The 20561-nt window shown below is 54.1% G+C and overlaps 2 protein-coding genes across 7 annotated transcripts; one reads left to right on the forward strand and one right to left on the reverse strand.

Annotated features, from left to right (window-relative positions):
• Positions 1-560: 560 nt before the first annotated feature.
• Garin5a (golgi associated RAB2 interactor 5A) lies at positions 561-5353 on the reverse strand. 5 transcript variants are annotated; one of them, XM_052762299.1, is made up of 5 exons: positions 5157-5353; positions 4881-4999; positions 4258-4388; positions 1274-1550; positions 561-725 (listed from the first exon to the last, which is right to left on the reverse strand). In XM_052762299.1, exons 1-5 carry the CDS (start codon positions 5224-5226, stop codon positions 669-671), a joined length of 654 nt encoding a protein of 217 aa, XP_052618259.1. In that variant the 5' UTR covers positions 5227-5353; the 3' UTR covers positions 561-668. The 5 variants fall into 5 exon arrangements, with proteins under 5 accessions (XP_052618259.1, XP_052618260.1, XP_052618257.1 ...); XM_052762300.1 differs by lacking the exon at positions 4881-4999; XM_052762297.1 differs by having other exon boundaries at positions 4881-5353.
• A 103-nt stretch (positions 5354-5456) lies between these two features.
• Positions 5457-16257, forward strand: Emc10 (ER membrane protein complex subunit 10). Of its 2 annotated transcripts, XM_052762296.1 has the most exons (8): positions 5457-5657; positions 7048-7120; positions 8780-8889; positions 9509-9613; positions 9825-10006; positions 10100-10193; positions 10915-11001; positions 11180-16257. In XM_052762296.1, exons 1-7 carry the CDS (start codon positions 5544-5546, stop codon positions 10999-11001), a joined length of 765 nt encoding a protein of 254 aa, XP_052618256.1. In that variant the 5' UTR covers positions 5457-5543; the 3' UTR covers positions 11180-16257. The 2 variants fall into 2 exon arrangements, with proteins under 2 accessions (XP_052618256.1, XP_052618255.1); XM_052762295.1 differs by lacking the exon at positions 10915-11001 and having other exon boundaries at positions 5459-5657.
• Positions 16258-20561: the final 4304 nt, after the last annotated feature.

Below are 20561 nucleotides of genomic sequence, written 5' to 3' on the forward strand. Positions count from 1 at the left end.
CACCACCACAAGGCAGTCTTAAAGATCAGATACCATTGAGGTTGCCATGTTGGAAGATGGCATTTGCTGAGGGAACTGCTTTGCCATGGCATTTACAATAGTCAAAGGTGAATCTCATGCCCTGTGGCCTGAACTCTCTTGAACATTACCTACAGAGAGGAGGAGACAGGCTGGTCGCCACCCTCAAGGGACAGCACTTCCAAGCTGATCAAGACAGGCTTGGGCACACCTGCCATCTTAGCAAAAGGCTGAGGCGAGCTAGAATGGTCAGAGTCATGCTGGGCAATTAAATGGCACCCTGCATTAAAATAAAAAAGAGATAGAGCCCTTGAGTGGAATCCCCCAGTGAGGGACTTAGGGTGTGGCTCGGTGGTGGAGTGCTTCCTTAGAATGTGGGAGGCTATGGATTTCATCTCTACAGATGAAAAAAAGAGAAGGCAACTGGACAAGCCTTGGGGAAAGTGGGTACTAGGGCAACAAGGGCACAGAAGGCTAGAAGAACAACCTAGAAGCAGCCTGTTGCCTTGGTGACTGTGGCATAAAGAGCCAGGACCTGGGTGTTGGTTTTTAAGAGCCCGATCTTTATTAACTTTAAAATCCATCTCTGGCTCTGAGCTGAGCTGGCTTGATCTCCGGTCCTTTGGCGATCTGGAAGGATCTTGTCCGAATCAGAGCCCCCAGAGTTCTGAGACCTGCGGGTCCAGTCTGGCCTCTATGGCTTGACGCTAAGGAGAAGAGTGTGTATCTGAGAGCCGGACCACCATGTGGGTGTGAGGTTGGGATAGGTAGGCCCATGGATGTCTTGGGAAGAGGCCTCACCTTCCAGAACTGGCCTCTCCTGTTCCCCTTTCAGGGAACTGGGCATGTGTAGCCAGGCTGAGCCCACCCCTTCAATGAGTAGGCTTTCCTCTCTAGACCCCACTTGGTGTCAAGAGGAGGCTGGGGGAGGGCTGTGTGCTCTCTCTTGGGAACCTACAGGCAGTTGGGCTAGGAATACCAGCCACACAGTTCCCACTTTGCTGCCAGACCCTGTCGCCTTCTTAGAATCCCTAAGAAGCAGGAGGAATGGATGGGTATTCAGGCCCAGGGATTCAGGCCTAGCTCTCCTCCCTCAGACCCAGGGGTCCAGGCCTCAGCCCTCCTCCCCCAGACCCAGGCATCCAGGATCCAGCCTTCCTCCCTCAGACCCAAGGGTCTAGGGCCCAGCAGTCCTACCTGGTCCCTCTCCATCCTTCCTGGCCTAACATCCCTGGGCTCGTGGCCCCGCCCTCACCTCCGGGGGCTGCAACTGTCCCTGCTCGCCCTCCTCCTCCTCCTCCTCCTCGTCCTCCTCCGGCGCAGTGTCCTCGTGTGTGAAGGGTACGGCGCTGGCGGGCGAGTGGAAGCGCAGGCGGTAGAGCAGACGCACCCAGCGGCCGAACTCGCGGTCGCGGGTCTCTGCAGATGCGCGCAGCTGCAGGTAGAAGGCACGACCAGTGCGGAACTTGACCTTGAGCTGGTGGCGGCTCTCATCATGCACGAAGAGCTGCACGAACTGCAAGGGGAACAGCCTGACGGGAGAGGGGCGGCTCAGTTGCGGCCTCTTGCGCCTCGTGTTTCTAGCCCTGTCGCGGTCCCTGCGGGCACTCCTAATTCTGGATGGGCCGTGGAATGCCTACGGTGGCCCTCTCTCACACTTTGCTGCCAGACCTGGTCCTGTCCCATTGCCAGGTCCTCACAGCTGCACCTGAGCTGCATCAGGCCACGCTTAGCATCTTAGCTTGGCCCAACCAAAGTCAGGGCGAGGTCCTCCCTGTGGACCGGAAGCCCCTGCTTGGGGAGGTCTCCTCTGGCCTATTATACTCTCCATCACCCCATGTGACAGGTCCCCACCTCTGCTGTTTCCTTCACCTGTGCCTACAATGTGAGCTCCTTGGATTCTGAACTCTGGCCTGATTTGGCCCCGTCCTGTTTTCCCTAATATGGTAAACCACTGAAAGGATGCTTGACGAATATTTGAATAAACAAATTGCTCAGGCTTTCAGCTAGATTTAAGGTCCTACAAAGGAAAGGAAGATATAGTCCCAAGAGAGTAAGTAACCTGGCCCAGGCCACACAGCGGGGGCGGAACAAGGCCTATGTTCATACCCCTGGAGTTTGTTAGCTACAGCAGTTTCACCACAGCCCCCTCTGGTCTGGTCACAGTACCTCTAGGACCTAATGTGTCCAGTCTCCTCACTCCTGTGCACACAAACACATATAACACATGCTCCCTGTTACCCGGTGACCAAGTCCATGGACAAAACTCGTGTCCTTCTGTGGACAATGGGTACCCCTAAGTGTAACAGCAGTTGGTGACACTTACACACTGCTTACACTGTGACAGGTGCTTCATGAAAGACAAATAGGAAGGACTGTCCTGCGCCCCCCTCCGCCCAATGTTCCAGATGAGGAGACTGAGGCACAGGAAAGAGGAAGACAATGTTTTGATCCCAAGCTCTGGGATTGCTGACTTGTTCAAGAATGTCCCAGTCACAAGAGTCAAGTTGGCTCAGCCTGGATCCAGGAATAGCCTGGAGTAGGGTGGGGCTAATTGCCAACAGGGTTGGTTTTGTTTTGTAGACAAGGTTATCCCAGGCTCATGGTGTGGAATTGGTTATGTCATTGAGTCTAGCCCTGAACTTCTGATCCTCCTGCCTCCACCTCCCGAGGGCTGGGATTACAGTTCTGAAGCACTTTGTCGGCTGCAGGCAGGAGAGGACAGACAGTCAGAGGGACTCCAAGCTTGCGTTTAATATTCAAACACTGTTGTTGGAAACAGTGCAGTTTACCAGGACAGAAACCCGCTTTGAGCAATGTTCTCCACTAGGCAAGGAGACACCTGGGTGAATTCAGGTGCATTTCCCCCTTTCTTTCTGCTTTTTTTGAAGCAAGGTCTCATATAGCCCTGGCTGAATTTGGAGACAGTCTGACCTTAATCTCAGAGATGTACCACCTGCCTCTGCCTCTGCAGTGCTATGATTAAAGATGTGAACCACCCTGTACAGCCAAAATCTTTCTATTCTTCCCTTCCTCCCTTCCTTCTTGCGCATGCTATAGCCCAAGGCCTCTTTAAAATGACTTGAATGTATATGTGCACTGGCATGTGGTGCTCATAGTCAAATGTGTTCCTTCATCATATTCTCTCACCTCATTTTTTGGGACAGGGTTTCTCACTGAACCTGGAGCCAAATGATTGGGTAGACTGGCTGGCCAACAAGCTCTGAGGATCCTCCTGTTTAGTCTTTCCCAACACTGGGATTATCATGGGACCTGGCTTTTTATTGTTTTGGTTTTCAAGATAGGGTTTTTCTGGCTGTCCTGGAACTCATAGAGATCCACCTGCCTCTGCCTCCCAAGTGCTGGAATTAAAGGTGTGCGCCACCACCGCCCGGCTGGTGCCAGGCTTTTTACATGGCTGTTGGGGATTCAAACTCAGATTTTCATGCTCGCCTGCGAACACGTTACTGACCGAGTCATCCCCCCAGTAGCCCCTTTTTACTTTTTACCTTAAGACAAAGGTCTCACTAAGCTGTCCAGACTGTCCTGGGAGCCACTCTTATAGCTCAAGCTGGCCTTGAACTTGTAATTCTCCTGTCTCAGCCTTCCAAGTAGCTTGTACCATTAGGCTTGGCCAGTTTCTATTTTCTCCCTGTCTTCCATGAACTGAGATAGGATGGGAAAGGATGCAGGTCCCACAAGAATACCAGAGTATGCACATGTACTCCAAGTATGTAAATGTTTGCTGTTCACAGCTGAAGCAGGGCAGGGGCCTAGGCTGGGAAAAGGGATGTTCTGAGTGTGAGGTTTGTACTTGGCAGTGTTTGATTTCTACATGTGAAGTTTTCAGTGAGAGGAGCAGAGTGGAACTGTGCACTTGAACTCAGTACTTTGAGATCAGGATTGGGAGGGGCCTCAGGTTCTAGTCCCAGCTCCTCACATGCTCTATGGGATCATGGGCCATGGGTCTGGGCTCTGAGCCTTACTTTATCTCTCTGGGACAGAGGAGCACCTGGAAAGCAGAAAGCATTGTGTAAACAGTCACCATCCTGACACTGTGGTGTCACTGAGAACTGTCCTTCTCTTCTCGCCTGACTTCTGACCTTGTGAACTTCCCTGTCATCTCTCTGAGTGGAGGGGCCCGGTAAGTATTTTGGTGGTGCTCTTGGTCCCCAAAACCTGGGTAGCAGAATGGTGGCTGTAAGGTTGGAGGAGGTTGGGACCAGGAAGGGCAGTCACCCGAGGAGCTGCAGGCGTCCACTCTCCTTGTCAGGGCCAGCCAGCAGCAGCAGGTCTGGCAGTTCCAGGGCTGGACTAGAGGCTGCCACCCCCATGGTGACCTTGTTGGCGACTTCTCCAAACCGGGTCACCTGGGGCCAGAGGTTAGAGGCAGGATAGATGGAGAACAGAATTGAACAGAAATCTGGTGGGTGTCGGGAATCTTGACAGGGTCATGAACTAGGGGAGTTGAAAGCAGGTTGGGGGCTGGAAATATGACGGCTCAGTATATTGCACCTGCCTAGAACCCCCTAGTGCGAGGCCCCGGGGTGTAGCTCAGTGGTAGAGCTCCTGCCTAACGTGAGCCCTGGGTGCTATCCACAGTACCACAAAAGAAAAAAGGTTGTGGGCCACATATTTTAGGATTAAGGGATAACAACCATATATGTGTGCAGTCAATGAAACTGAGACAAAGGCTTCTGAAGCCACAAACAAGCCAAAGGCTTGGCGGTGTGAGGTGAGAGGGCTCAGGGGTTATGTGAACACTTGGGGAGTTCGACAGGGCGATGGATCATGGGGGCCAGGCACAGGTCGCAGAGCAGGGGCTCCGTACAACCAAGGGGCGGAGGTCCGGGGCTCCACACCTGCACGAAGTTGCTCTCAAAGATGGGGAAGTCGCGCAGCTGGTCGAACTCGCCGCTCAGGAGGTGGCGCTGGAGGCGCCCAGGGCGGCACGGGGCGTAGGCGGGAACCACGGGGCGGTCTGCAGGGGCGAAGGGCTGGCATCCACCCCAGGAGGCCAGGTACGACTCCCCCGACAGGGGACGCACGCGAGGCAGCGGCCTCCGCATTGCCGGTCCCATGCCTTCCCGGGCTCCCTCACCAGGGCCAACCCCTCCGCGCTGGGAGCCTCCTCTCACCTGCCATCCCATCTGAACCGGCCTCACCAGCTCCACCCCGGACAGGCTTAAGATCGCGCCCGCCCTTCATCGCCACGCCCCGGCCCCGGGTGGGAACGCAGGGTGGAGCCAAACCGGAGAGCTAGGGGGCGGGGCTAGCGCCTGTGACATCACAATAAACGCCTAGCGTTCGATGACGTCACGGACGCGGCCGCTCTCTCCTGGGAGGTACAGCCGGGAGGGTGGGCCTTAGAGACCCGGATGGAGAAATGGCCGCCGTCACCGAGGGGGCAGGCGACCGGGTGCTAGTGCGCAGGGGCGGCACGCGGCGCAGGCGCATGAGCCTCAGCATGCACGCTGTGGTTCCCGGCGTGCTTTACGGCGCTGGGCTCTTCTCAGATCCTCGGTATGGTGACCGCGGGTGCTAGGGCCACCCGGCTGCTCGTGCTCTTGCTGATAGCAGCCGCGGCTCCGAGTAGGGCCCGAGGCAGCGGCTGCCGGGTCGGGGCGGCCGCGCGCGGGGTGAGTGCTCGCGGCCGGGGTGGAGCGGCCCCCTGCGGGCGCTAGATGGGCTCGCATCGTGAATATTCATGAGAGGATGCGGTCTGTTTGGAACCTAAGCTGACTAAGAATGAGGCTTGGCGTGGTGGTGCACGCCCTTCTCCCCAGTGCTCGGGAGGCTGAGGCTGGAGGATCAAGGAAGGAGTTTGAGGCCAGCCTGGGCTGCATGAGATTGTCTCAAAAATACAAAAAAAGAGTGGGTGTGATGGTGCACGCTTTCAATTTCAGTATTCGAGAGGCAGAGACAGGTGAGTGCGAGACCAGCCAGGGCTACATAGTGAGACCCAGACTCAATAAATAATAAAGATAGAGCGCTAGCGCCCGAGCGCTAGGGGGGGAGTCGTATTCCTGAATTCGCATGACGGAGCCAGGTCCTCATTGGCATAAATGTTGTAGGATGCCTGGGTAGGGGAAGCTTGAAGTTAAGACGTAAAACGCATAGGCCTTGGCGTGGAGTTGCAGTCCTGATATCCTAGGAGTTCAAGGGCTACCTAAGGCCCTGTTTCCCACACACACAAAAAAGGATGCTGGAGAGATGGGGGAAATAAGAGCACTGGCTGCTCTTCCAGAGTATTCGAGTTCGACACCTAGCACCCACCTGGCTGCTCACAACTGTAACACCCTCTTCTGGCCTACCAGGTACCAGGTGTGCACATGGGGCACAGATGTACATGCAGCAAACACCCATACACAAATTCAAAACAAAACAAATGAAGCAGGTGGTGGTTATACTTATCTGTAATCCCAGCACTCAGCAGGCTGAGGCAGGAGGATCGTCTTGAGATTAGACCAGCCTGGGAGTGGTTTAGTGGGACTGTTTCAGAACATGGAAAAAAAGTGTAGGATCAAGAATATACTGGAAAAGGGTGGAATTCTTGACAGTGTGAGTCAGGATATTAACATATATGCAAAGGAAGCCAGTACCTGTGAACTCATGAATGAAAAGCTTGACAGTGACCTGGGGAGCAGAGAGCATGGTGGTGCTTGCCTGTAATACTAGCACTAGGAGGTGGGGGCAAGGGGATCATGAGTTAGAGACCAGCTTGGACTATGCAGTGAGACTATCTCAACAACAACAACAAGGAAAAAACCCAACTAGCCAAACAAAGATAATGACCTGGGCCTTGGACATGAGAATAACATTTAAGCATGTTTATGTGGTTTTCTTTTGAGCTATGGAAACTACTCTGAATATTCATGAGCGGCCAGTCCTGGGGAAGGAACCTATCATTTAATGTGAACATGAAGATAAGGCTTGTCCTTCAATCTGTCATTCTGTTCTGGGGCCAGTTGGTTCTGCCCTGCCCAGAATTTGAGTGGTCTTTACCTGAGGTCCCTGTCTCTCCTGTAGGCTGGGGCTGATGGCCGTGAAGGTGAAGGCTGTGGTACTGTGGGATTGCTGCTGGAGCATTCATTTGAGATTGGTGAGTTCATTGTGTGTTCAAACTTACACATACCCAGTGAGATCTAACAGCCTGCTGGGGAGAGGGTGGAAACAGCAGATAGGTGAAGAGAAGCTGTTTTTACATGCCCTATACCTGGCTTCAAGGGTTCAAGGATTGAGTGCTTCCCCAGCATGTCCAAGGGCTTGGATTGCATCTCTGTTAATGGAAATTACACGCACACGCACATATCACGCCACACACATGCATAGATACATGTGTACACATATGTGTTTGTGCACATGTACATGTGTACGTGTACATGTGCATATAATAAAGGTACATGTGTGATGGCTAAAGAAACCCCATTTTATGCCAGGCATCCCATCTTGATACCTACTACCTGTTTGTCCCTGACTCCAGCACCTGGAAGATAAGCTCTCAGTAACCCTGACTTAGTGACCCCCCCCAAATGTCTGACCATCTGTCTACTTGTTATTATATGGCTAATTGTTTTCTTGGCTTCTGTAACTTGCTCAAAGGTTGTTTTGAGTTGCTGTGACCACTTGGCAGTTTTTGCTTGCTTGTATAGAGATGGAAGGTCGCCTTTAGAAACCCTTTCCCATACTCCTTCACGACATGCCTGAGATTCAGCTTTAAGGCTGTCTAATCAAGAAACCTTTTAATTATTTCCGGATGGCGGTGGCGCACGCCTTTAATCCCAGCACTCGGGAGGCAGGGCCAGGCGGATCTCTGTGAGTCCTTTTAATTATAATTGGATTGAGTCTATGGTCTTTTCCCAGGACTCACAAACTCCGTAACACATGCGTGTGCTTTTCTTTTTCTTTCACATTTTTAAAATTTCCTTTTCTTTCACAGTTCTAGTCATAGTCCATCATAGTAGGAACTGTAACCAGCTGGTTACAGTCACATCCACAGTTCAGAGCAGAGAGAGTTAATGTATGCATGCTCACTTGTGCTCAGCCCCTCTCTACACTTAACGCACTCAGGGACCAAACCACAGTGGGGGCCTTCCTACCTAATGAATGTAAATATTCGCCCACAGCCCAGCCTGACCCAGACAGTCCCTCACTGAGACTGTTTCCTTGTGATTCTAGATTGTGTCAAGTTACAATTAAAACTAGCCATCAGGGTCCCTGACTACTCATACTCATGTGGCCAGCTGTTAAATATTGACAGGATCTCCCTCTATAAAATGTACTATTGATTTGCTCTAATAAAGTTTTCTTTCACAGAAATTAAATAGAACAAGTTAACATCACATGTATACATCTGGGTGCACACATATGCATGTGTGTATATATATATACACACATGTATGTATACATTCATATGCACACATATATATGCATCTGTGTGTGTGTGTGTCTGGGGCACGCGGGGCCCCTCTTTCAGGGAAGGCAGAGCTGAGCCAGCCTCAACATCTGCCTGACGAAAGGGGCTGCGACCAGTCAGCTCAGAGCTTGCTGTTTGCTTTGCGCACAGCTCCTTACTGTTGTCAGGCACTTGTGACAGTCCAGGCCCTGGTTGACCCAGAGAGTTTTCTAACCATCCCAGAGTTATCCATGAAGGCAGTGCAGGCCATGGGGCCTCAGGCTGGGCTGCCCTGACAGCAGGCACGTGGGCCAAGAAGCCACCTGTCACTGAGATGGGCTTGTTGCTGAGCCCATTTCCCCACAGGTGACGGAGCCAACTTCCAGAAGCGTGGCTCGCTGCTCTGGAACCAGCAGGACGGCACCTTGTCCGCGACACAACGGCAGCTCAGTGAGGAGGAGCGGGGCCGGCTCCGGGTGAGCTTGGGGCCCCAGGGCCTCTGCAGATGAACGGGCTTGGCGCCCAGCTCAGCCACCCCTCCCTATGGGGTACCTTCTTACCTTCCCAAGAGGCTCCTTCAAGTGCAGCCTTGTCTGCTGGGCTCTGCCCTTGCTCCCACTGAATGCTGGCGTGTTGACAGTTTTACTTCTGCCCAGTGTGGGGGAGGCAGGGGAACTTGCTTTGCTGCAGTGGCCATGTGCCTGGGCGTCTTCTGTGTGCAGGAAGGCAGCAAGAGGCCTGCTGGCTGCCTCTGCCTGCTCTCCATGTGATTCTCTGCCCTAGCTGCCCCCACAGGCAACCATTTGTGGTACCTGGGTTGAGGTGTGTATGGGATGGGGACCAGGTGTGGCTGCATCCAGGCTCAGCAGTGCTTAGATGAACATTTGTTGATGTAGCAATGATGGCTTCTCCACCAGGGGGAGGGCAGCCCAGCTGTTTTAGCACCACTTGGTAGCCAGGGGGAAGAGTTCTGCGCAGACTCTTGTCGGCCAAGGGTTGTGGGAGGTGCTGTGAGGACAAGGCCGGGGAAGCATTCTCTTGACCAGCCTGGTGTGCTGGCACTGTCCAGTTCATGGGCCTCTGCGTACCCTCCAGGATGTGGCTGCCGTCAATGGCCTCTACAGGGTCCGGGTCCCAAGACGGCCTGGGGTACTTGATGGTTCAGAAGCTGGAGGCTATGTGTCTTCCTTTGTCCCAGCGGTAAGTCACTCATGAGGACTGCCTACATCCTCATCCCTGCCTGCCTCAGTGTCCCCACCCTTCATCGAGCCCCTCCTGTGAAGTCCCGTAGTTGTTGATGGTCCAAGGGGCCTGGGGATGGGTGTGGGGGCTCTGGAGGATGCTTGTGCATTTGTGGGGGAACGCTGGGTAGCTCTCCCTGACTGCTCCTCCCCCACCCCATCTGCCACAGTGCTCCCTGGTGGAGTCACACCTCTCGGACCAGCTGACCTTGCATGTGGATGTGGCTGGCAACGTGGTGGGACTGTCGGTGGTAGCGTACCCCGGGGGCTGCCGGGGCTCTGAGGTAGAAGACGAGGACCTGGAGCTGTTCAATACATCTGTGCAGCTGCGGCCTCCAGGCACTGCCCCAGGGTGAGTGCTGGAGGGAGGCCAGGGCCCCTGGCTGCCGAGGCACCCAGCTCCAGGGCTTTAGCTTTCATCTTGCCCCTTCCCTTCCATGTTCAGCCCTGAGACTGCAGCCTTCATTGAGCGCCTAGAGATGGAGCAGGCCCAGAAGGCGAAGAATCCTCAGGAGCAGAAGTCATTCTTTGCCAAATACGTGAGTGTGGCTCCTTCCCCTCCCCGCAGCAGGTGGCCTGTGTGTGTTCCTCTGGTGGGAGGCTGAGGGCTGTGGACCCCACCTGAGTTGTCCGGGGCTGAGTGGCTCGAGAAGCCCGACCACCTGGCCTGGCCTGGGGGTCTGCAGGCACAGGCATCCCAGGCCTGTCGGGAGCAGAGCAGCGTGGAAGGTAGCTGGGTGTGGACAGACAAGCTGTGGGCATGCGTGGAGGGCTCGGCGGGAAAGGGCCACCAGTGTTCAGAGAAGTGAGGGAGTTTGAAGAGGTTGAATCCATGGGAGGCCCAGGGCCAGGAGGCAGTAGCCCTGGAGTAGTGTAAGAGGCGCAGGTGGAGGTGCAGAGGAGCCCAGGAGGGCGGCTGCTGGCCCGAGGAGTCTAATGCCCAGGCTTTTGAATGGGGCTGGAGTTAAGGGGCAGACCCTCCTGAGGAGGCCGGCTGTGCGTAGTCCTCTATCCCTTGAGGCTGGAGACTTCTGCCAGGCCCAACAAGGTGAGGACCCAGCAAGGCCAGCAGGACTCAAGGGTGAGGTGGGAGTGTGCTGAGGCCAGTGGCATTGGGCCAAGCACCTTTCCCTAGGGGCCTCAGAAGCCCCCATGTCCGGACCTGAGGCCCGGCAAACCTCAGCCCTTGCGTCTCTGCACTTACTTGAGGGCTGGCCCTTCCCATGACCAGGCTGCTGACCTGCCTCCCTCCTCCCTCAGTGGCACCTCATCCTGGGGGGGGCCGTGTTGCTCACAGCCCTGCGTCCTGCTGCCCCAGGGCCTGCGCCAGCGCCAACGGAGGCCTAAGTGAGGACCCAGACCCCTGCCCGCCTTGCCCTCTGCCCACACCCTCCTGCCCCTGCCTTGGCCCTGCCTGTAGTGACTAGGGGACCCAGCCCCTCCCTTCCATGGCCCCCATCCTGGACCAGCCTCATCACTTACATCCCTTCCCCTCTATCTCTTTGTCCACCTGTCCCACCTGCAGTGGATGTACATCATTCCAGTTGTGCTGTTCCTCATGATGTCGGGAGCACCAGACGCTGGGGGCCAGGGCGGCGGTGGGGGTGGGGGCAGCGGCCGGTGAGCAGCTGTTCCACCTAGAGTCCCCCAGAGCTTCCTGTCCTTGGCAAGCCCACGAAGAAGTTCCTGTCCCTCCATCTCCCTGTTGCATGACCATGGAAGGCTCTCCCTTCCCAGGAGCCGTTGGCCTTCTTGCAGGTCCTTCCTTCTCCCCCTGAGCCTCTCTGTGTTGACTGAGAGCCAGGGTGCGCCTCCCTGTAGCCCCTCAGGCCCACTGGCTTCCCTGGGTGCTGTGTGCCTGTGCCCTGCCGTGCAGCACTGTGTCCCTTTGCTGAACACCCACTATCCCCACCCACACCACTCCACCATGTAGTTTGGGAACATGCCAAGTTCTCTCCAGCCTCTGTGCCTTTGTCCCCATGCTCCATGCACCCCTCACTGTCACACTCAGGCTCCTTGCCAAGGATGTGTGGCCAGGAGGCCTCTGCTGCTGGTGGCCGGGTCTGCCTGCACAGTGTGTTGAAGCCTCCGGCCCACTGTCCATTTGGCATTCTGTACTCTTTGCCCCCCTTCCTGGTGCCCCAGAAAACTATGGTGACTTCCTTTCTGTCTCTGGATGTCCCACTCGGGGTACAGCACCAGGAGAGAATTGTGAGTCTCGTCATTAGTCTGTCTTTTGTAATGTAACTCTGGCAATTTGCGTGCGTGTTTTGAGAGCCTGGTTTGAGCTAGCTGCTTGACAGCTGCCGGTGTGGCCGTGCACTTGCACACGTGTGTGGCCCTGGGCGTGGGGTGCTGTGTAGCCTCAGCTGTGTTGGGCGGCTGCTGATTAAACCGTTCCCCAGACAGCCGCCGTTCATCTCGCTTCCTGCCTTCTGTGGTTGTAAGTGGTCCCGAGGGCTGCTGTCATCTGCCTGATTTATGTTTGGATGGCGTCTTAGGACGTGTTACAGAGGGATGCCTGGGGCAGATTAAAAGTGTGGGAACAGGGACACCTTCCAACTGCAGGAGGAGGCTGGTTCCTGACCCTCCTGGCACATTTGTTCATTCCCTTCCCAGAACATCTACACTTGTTGGCACAGCAGCTGCACCGTTCGTATTGTCCCCTCACTAGATGGCCAGGGTGTAACCTGGCCTCGTGTGTTGGTGCATTTGCTATCAATTGGAATCCCAGCATTCAGTAGGCGAAGGCTGCCTGAGCTCCATAGTGACTTTAAGGCTAGTCTAGGCTACATAGCAAGACCCTGTCTTAAAGAACCAGTGGGGTTCAGTTGGTAGAATGCTTGCTTCACATGCGTGAAGCTGTGGGTTCCATTCCCAGCAGTGCATAATCCAGCTGTACATGGTGGCACACACTCATGGCAGCACTCGGGAGCCAGGAGGGTCAGAAGTTCAAGGTGTTGCTTGGCTAGTTAGCAGGTTTGAGGCTAGCCTGGGCTACTTGAGACTCCCTGCTCACAAATAACAAAAACCAAGACCGTTCTCTGCACTTTGAGCCTGCCCTGTGAGGACCAGTTTCCTTAGTCCGGTGACTGCAGGTGTGACCTGGAGTTGGAGTCACATTTGTGCTGTGGTGATGCCGCACCTGACAGGAGCAGCTGAGGGGGAAGGCTGAGCAGGCTCATGGTTCAGAGGGCTTTCGCCCATCCTTGTGGGGTTGGCCTGACAGGGCTGCTTAATTCATACAAGCCAGGATGTGACGGAGGCTGCTCGTATCCTGGTAGACGGGACGCTGAGGGAAACGTAGTAGTGTGGGTCAGAGAGACCTTTAAAGGCCTACTCAAGGTCTCCCACCCCTCAAGGTCTACTCCCTCCAGCTGGGTCCCACCTGTGAAGGTTCCCTAACCTCTCAGAACAGCACTGCCTGGGACATCGGTCTGTCAGGGATGTTTCACTGTCACACCATAACACAGTGCTCCAGTTATAAAAGCCTCCCCAACAGGCCATCCTCAGGTGTGGGCTTGGGAAACGGCAAAATGCCACCTGTCACACCTGTTCAGCAGCCAGAAACCTCCAGCCTGCCATCTCCACATCAGCTCACAGTCGTGTGTCCCCTTGTGGTGTCCTCTTCCTGAGCCTCCATGCCCCCAGCTGCTTCTCCCTGGCCAGTGTGGCTACTCAGACCCCTGCACACCATAGTGTGACAGATGGCCCGGGGCCCAGGGGCTTGGCCAGTTCTCGTCCCCTTGCTGTTGATGGAAGTTGACTGTTCTGCATGGAGTGGTGGCCTAGCGTCTTGCCAACTTCCATGGTGACCAGGATGACAGCCGCAGAGGCTGTGCTTCCTGTCTCTATTCTGTGCTGACCTCTTTTCTGATTACTACAGAGGCACAGTCTGATGGCTTTTTCTGGAAGGTTTGGTATGCAGATCTCAACTTGGTCTGATTGTCAGTGCTGCCTTCTGGGCTGGAATGTAACTTGGTGGTTAGATGCTTGCCCAGCATGTCTAAGGAAGACGCTGGGTCCATTTACAGCACTGCCAAACAATCCAGAATATATAAAGAACTGGAAAAACTAAGAAATCAAAACAGCTTAAGGGGTAGATGAGCTAATGAAATGAATAGACTGCCCTCAAAGGATGAGAAACAGACAGTAGAGATGAAGAGTGTTCACAGGTTGTCAGGGAAGTGAAGGCTGGGGTGTGGTGCACGTAGAGTGCTTGCCATTACCTACGAGGCCCTGGATTCAAACAGCAAGAGCCTATGTTGAGAGTCTGCCTCACCCCAGCCAGTTAAATCAAGTGCAGGCTGGGGTGTGTGTGACATCGAGCTCTCACTGCTGGTGGGAGTGCAAACCATCCCAACCTCTGTGGAAGTGGGTACAGAAGGTCCTCAAGAAATTGGTGTTAGGTCTTCCACACCAGCTAGGTCTGATGCAACTCTGCCTCGTGAGCACTTCCCTGAAGTCTGGGATGCCAGCGTTCCAGAGGAGCTCCCGCACGATGACTGCAGAGCATGGAACTACCCCCGGTGTCCAGTGACAGCAGAGTGGGGGAGGAAAATACAAATATACAATGGAGTTGTTTTCAGTCATAAAGAATGAAACCGTGTTTACAGGAAAATTGTTGCAGCTAAGCCTGGCTGAGACACATGAAACACGTAGCCTCTCATTTGTGGTTCCTAGATTTTATAAACATGATCAGAAGTGAAACTATCCAGAAGGATGAAGAATAACAGGAAGAGAAGGGGAGGCGGGCTGGGTGCGTATGGCAGATGTGCTCTCATACAAGGCCCACATTTGGGACTGGTGGGATGGTTCAGCAGCTGAAGGTGCCGCTAAGCCTGATGACCTGAGATCCATATGGTAGACAAATGACTCCTCGAGGTGTCCTTAGACCTCTCCTGCAGGTCACAGCAAGTTGTGTGTGTGTGAGGGAGAGAGGAGAAAGAATTTTCAAACTTGAGCATGTGCCAGAACTTCTGAGAAGCTCCAGGTGCAGAGCCCTCTTCACATTTGGTGGATGGAGCTGTGGTGTCTGTGGCTGGTGGCTTGGCTTCCCCTCCACTTGAGGTTGTTTTCAGCCAGCGCTTCTGTGCTCTAGCTGCTGAATCCATTAGACACTCTGGGGCTCCATCCCAGCTAAACTCACAGTTCTTGTGAGTTCCCAGAGAGCTAGCTCGCTGTCCAGGGTGCTAGGGATTTAGACACAGTAGCGCCCCATCCCTGCTCCCCTATGGGAGCAGCTGCTGTCGGTGCAGACAGAGGGCAACAGCAGTCTCTGCAGGATGGTCTTGCAAAAGCCTATAGCTCTTGTGTGACACATGCTGGCGAAGGCTCCAGCCACCTCCTCCCATCTCTAGCTTATTCTGTTCACAGCCAGTCATCAGTGGGTCTCTGGGTCTGCTTGGCCAGTGCTGCAGGAGACCTGTACACCTGCGTTGTTCCTGCTTGCTTTCTTTCTTTCTTTCACCATATGTATCTGCAGGATGCTTGGCCAGATGACTTGCTGGGTGAGATCTGAGCTTGCGTGTGCACGTTATGCGTTCTCACTTGTGCTTTGGGCCGTGTTGCACTCTGCCTCAGCTCGCTCCTGTCAGTGGCTCCAACAGCCTTGCTTCCCTGACTGGCCCTAGATCCTCCAGACTGCACCTCATCTGCCACTCAGCTCCCTGTGCCTCTGCCCCTGCACAGTGGCTCCTGGATCATTGCTCTAGAAATACTATCATTGGTCCAGCCTTAGGACAGGGTCCTGCTCCGCACCATCCCCCACCTCACCATTCCTGCCCCTTCAGGCTGCCCCAGAGGTAGCCCTGTAGTAAGACACCCACCTGGACCTTCAGTCTGGCCTTCACCCTGACCTTCCCACCCATGGCATTCCCCACCCTCTGTCCATCCCATCTTGGGCTTCCAACACCAGAGCTGACTCCATTGCTGCCCTCTCGTGGCTTCTAGCACCCACAGGACAAACTCCCAGCCCACTCATCCTGGCCTGGCATTTGATGCCCATAATCAGTGCATCAGGCCAGGCTTCTTAAACTCTGTCTTCCTGCCACAATCACTGTGTCCACTTAGCTGGTCCCAGCTCAGCCCTTGGTCCTCTCCTGGACCCTCCTTAGCTTGTTGGCCTCAGGCATAAGCTGGAGGTGGGTCAGGGGGTAGACGATCCCCCTTTCCTTGCCCCATGCATGGATGCCCTTCTCTTTTCCCCAGGAAGATTCCCCTTTCTGACTTCTAGCTTCAGGCTGGCACTTAATCTGCCCTCGGCTACTTTGATATCTTGTGTGACTCTGCTGCCCCATTGTAGCTGCTGGAATTCAGGGAAATACTCTGACCAGAGCAGGGGCCATTCTTGGGCTTCTAGCTGTTCCCCACTGACCTGGCTAGTTCTAGTCAACTTGATATAAACTGGAGCCATCTGAAAGGAGGAAGCCACAACTGAGAAAATACCTCCATAAGATCCGGCTCTAGGGCATTTTTTTCTTTTTCTCTCCCACCTCCAACAGGGTTTCTGTGTGTAGTCCTGGCTGTCCAGGAACTCACTCTGTAGAACAGGCTGGCCTTGAACTCAGAGATCCGCCTTCTCATTAAATGTGTGTACCGCCACCAGCTGGCTGATTTGTCTTAGTTGTTGATGGGGGAGGCACAGCTCATTGTGGGTGGTGCCATCCCTGGGCAGGTGGTATTGGGTGCTATAAGAAAGCAGGCTGAACAAGCCATGAGGAGCACGCCAGTAAGCAGCTCCCTTCCATGGCCTCTGCATCAACTCCGGCCTCCAGATTCTTTCCCTGTCCCGAGTTCCTTCATGGTGAACTACAATGTGGAGGTGTAAGCCAAATAAACCCTTTCCTCCCCAACTTCCTTTTGGCCATGGTGATTTCATCACAGCAATAGAAACCCTAACTAAGAAATAGAAACCCTAACTAAGATACCCACCATCGCTTGCACCCACCTTCCATTCAGCAAGATGATGGCTTGTGCACAGACCTGCAGCCAGTTTGCATAGTCCAAGACCTGTTTTCCATTCTGTCCCCTGGTATGCCGCGTCCACCCCCTGGAATTCAGACACTGTCCTGCTGACTCACAGTGTAAGGCTCAGAGGTGTAAGACTCCATAGTCAGAGTCTGGTTGAAGCCAGGTGCAGCACAGACTTGTAATTCCAGCACTGAAGGAGTAGAAGCAGGAGGATCAGGGTCAAGGTCACCCTTGATTACCTAGGGAGTTCAAGGCCAACCTGGGTAGCATGAGACCCTGTCTCAGACAAGCAAACAAACACTTGCTGTGAATGTTTCTGTATTAGGAGTAAAAGTGTTCATTTTTACAGAATTTTCCATATCCCTTCCTCCACAGCTTCCCTCACCCCAACTGTCCTTTATTGGGGACAAATTTCAGTGCCTTATACAGCTGGGTTGCAGTTTCACTCTGTGGCAGGAGGTGGTGACAGTCCCATCAGCTACACACACACACACACACACACACACACACACACACACACACACACACACGCACACACACTCTGCTGTGCTGAGCAGTGTTGGTCCTTCAGGCAGGTGAGTCCTAAGAAGCCTCTGTCCTAGCAGCTGCTGGTCTTCAGTGTCCTGCAGGTGTTGCACAGATGTTTCCATCTGGAAAACTGAAGTCAGCGGAGGCCTTCCATTGCTGATGCCTGAAGAGGGTGGAGGGCCTGGCAGGGGACAGAGCAGTCTCATCACCCTTCACCAAGCTCCAACTTGAGTCTCAGAGCCCATCCCTGGCCAACCCAGGATCACATGCTGCTCTGGCCCCTCAACTTACACACTGTGTCTGTAGGCGGCTCTCTTTCCTCGCTCTGAGCTGATTCTTTGCTTCCTGCCTTCAGGGTCTGATTCCTCCAGGAAATGTCCAGCGTCCAGGACAGATAGAAAAAAGGAGTGTCACAAAGACCCTGCCCCACACCTGGACTCTGGCTTGGTAGCCATGTTCCAGGTAGTCAGCTTCCTGCCATGACCTTTTGTGGCCATGGTGGCGCACCTCCCTCCCAGGGTCTGGGAACCTCCCAGCACCAGGAGAGGAGTCCACTTGGGGCCCTTGGGGTTGAGAGCTGGGGGAGAAGGGAGGGAGGGAGTGCAGAGGAAAGAGGGAATAAAGAGGAAGAGAAGAGGAGGGAGAGGTCAAAGCCGAGAGAAGGGAAGAGAGAAGAATGGACAGGGCCGAGAGACAGGTCTATCAGGGAAGTGCTTGTTGTGCAGCAGGGAGACCCAAGTTTGAGTCCCCGCACCCACACAACAGCCTGGCACGTGCCTGTAACCCCAGTGCTGGGGAGGTAGAGACCAGTGGATTCCCAGGGCTTGCTGGCTGGCCAGCCTCACCAAATCAGCAAGTTACAAGTTCAGTTAAAGTGGGGAGCCTGGCTGTGATGGCACACACCTTTAATCCCAGCACTCGGGAGGCAGAGGCAGGTGGAGCTCTGAGTTCAAGGCCAACCTGGGCTACAGAGTGAGTTCCAAGGCAGTTAGGCTACACAGAGAAACCTGCCTCAAAAAACCAGCCAATAAACAAAATAAATAAATAAATAAACAAAAAAGATTAAGGTGGAGAACAACAGAGGAGACACCAGTGCTGTGGGATGGTCTGTATGACAAATGAGTTGCTGATTAGTCAATAAATAAAACACTGATTGGCCATTGGCTAGGCAGGAAGTGTAGGCGGGACAAGGAGGAGAATAAAGCTGGGAAGTGGAAGGCTGAGTCAGAGAGACACTGCCAGCCGCCACGATGACAAACAGCATGTGAAGATGCCGGTAAGCCACGAGCCATGTGGCAAGGTATAGATTAGTGGAAATGGATTAATTTAAGCTGTAAGGACAGTTAGCAAGAAGCCTGCCATGGCCATACAGTTTGTAACCAATACAAGTCTCTGTGTTTACTTGGTCGGGTCTGAGCGGCTGTGGGACTGGCAGGTGAGAGAGATTTGTCCTGACTGTGGGCCAGGCAGGAAAACTCTAGCAACACACCAGATGTTGACTTCTTCGCCCCACACACATGTACTCACAAGTGAGTACACTATAAACATTCATGCACATACAAACTAAAAAAAAATTTTAAATGGGTGATACCTAAGGTTGACTTCTGTCCTATACCACACACACACACACACACACACACACACACACACACACACCCCTGGAGGTGATAGGAAGAGTGCAAGACAGAGAGGCAGGAAAACCAGGAGGGCCACAGCAGTGCAAGGGACAGAGTATAGCACCACGAGGGGCGCCAGAGAGAGGGGTGAGCTAGAAAGGAGAAGGGAGAGGCCATCAGCCAGTGTCATGGAACAGGATAGAGGGGTGAGTAGGAGAGACTGAAAGCAAAGGTAAGGAAGGGAGGGAAATGATCAGGGAAGATAAAGAGCAGAGAGCCAAGGGAGATGGGGGCACCTTGTAAGTTTAAATGAGGAGGGAGGGACATCAGGATGGGGGTTACAGAGCTGGTGGGAGAGCCTGGGTTACAGAGAAACTGGAGGAAGAGAGAGTGGTGGTAGGGAATGGAACAAAAGCAGATTCCAGAAGGAACAGTGAGAGCAAGGACAGAAAGGAAACAGGGCAGAGAGCCCCAGGAAGCGGGGAATGGGAAGCCTAGGGAGGGGAAGGAGTTGTGAGTGGAGAAGAGAGCAAGGAAGACATGGCAGGTAGAGGAGGTGAGGGGAGTGGAGTGTACTGAACACCCTTGATCACATTCCTTATGGGACTCAGAGCCAGACAGGACTGTGTGGGGGCACCCAGGAGGACATCAAACCCTGGGTATCCTGTCTCCACATCCTCTGAGGCAGGGACCAGTCTAGAGACCCAGCACAGGTGAGAGGGAAGGGTCCAGAGGGAAAGGGGGAAGGCTGAAAACAGGGGAGAAGGACAAAGAGGAGTCAGGACAAGGCAGGAAGGGGCTGTGAGGGAGAAATGAGCAGGGGGGGTGGTGCACGCTTTTAATCCCAGCACTCAGGAGGCAGAGGCAGGTGGGTTCGAGTTCGAGGCCAGCATGATCTACAGAGTGAGTTCTAGGACAGCCAGGACTGTTACACAGATAAACCCTGTCTCAAAAAACCAAAAGGAGACAAAGAAATTAGAGTGTGTCTAAGATATAGAGCAGAGGGAGATAGAGGGATAAAGGAAGGTGTGAAGGTGCCAGAGGAAATGAGAGGAAAAGGAGGAGAGAGAGGGCAAGAGAAAGCGAGGCACTGAAGCAGGGGACTAGGAGGGGCGGTCGAGGAGGAGGAGGAGGAGGAGGAGGCTGCAGAGAAGAAGGAGTTGCAGAGGATAAGGAAGAGGAGAGGAGAAGGGGGGACGAAGGCAGAAGAGGAGATTGTAGGAAAGGAGGAAGGAAGGAAGAGAAAAGGAGGAAGGGACCAGGGACAAGACAGAGCGGGAGCAAACAGAGAAAGGTGAGGAGACGTGGGTGGGTGGGGAGGAGGAGGAGGAGGACCAAAAAGAGGAGGAAGAGAAGAGGGGAGGAGAGAGTATGGCAGAAAGAGGGGACAGAAGAAAAGGAGAAGAGGAGAACAGGTGTTGGAATGGGAAGAAGAAAGGTCACCAAGGAAAGAGTGGGCCAGGAGAGGCACGTGACCGAGCACAGAGCAACAGGACGCCAATAGGAAACAGGAGACATCAACAACAGAAGAGCAGGAGGAAGAGGAGGGGGCAGAAAAGAGAGTGAAGAGGAGGGGGCAGAAGAGAGTGAAGAGGAGGGGGCAGAAAAGAGAGTGAAGAGGAGGGGGCAGAAGAGAGTGAAGAGGAGGGGGCAGAAGAGAGTGAAGAGGAGGGGGCAGAAAAGAGAGTGAAGAGGAGGGGGGCAGAAAAGAGAGTGAAGAGGAGGGGGCAGAAAAGAGGGTGAAGAGGAGGGGGCAGAAGAGAGAGTGAAGAGGAGGGGGCAGAAAAGAGA

This window comes from Peromyscus californicus, unplaced genomic scaffold (genome assembly GCF_007827085.1).
Source record: "Peromyscus californicus insignis strain IS unplaced genomic scaffold, ASM782708v3 Scaffold_4__1_contigs__length_199733344, whole genome shotgun sequence".
NCBI classification, from domain to species: domain Eukaryota; kingdom Metazoa; phylum Chordata; class Mammalia; order Rodentia; family Cricetidae; genus Peromyscus; species Peromyscus californicus.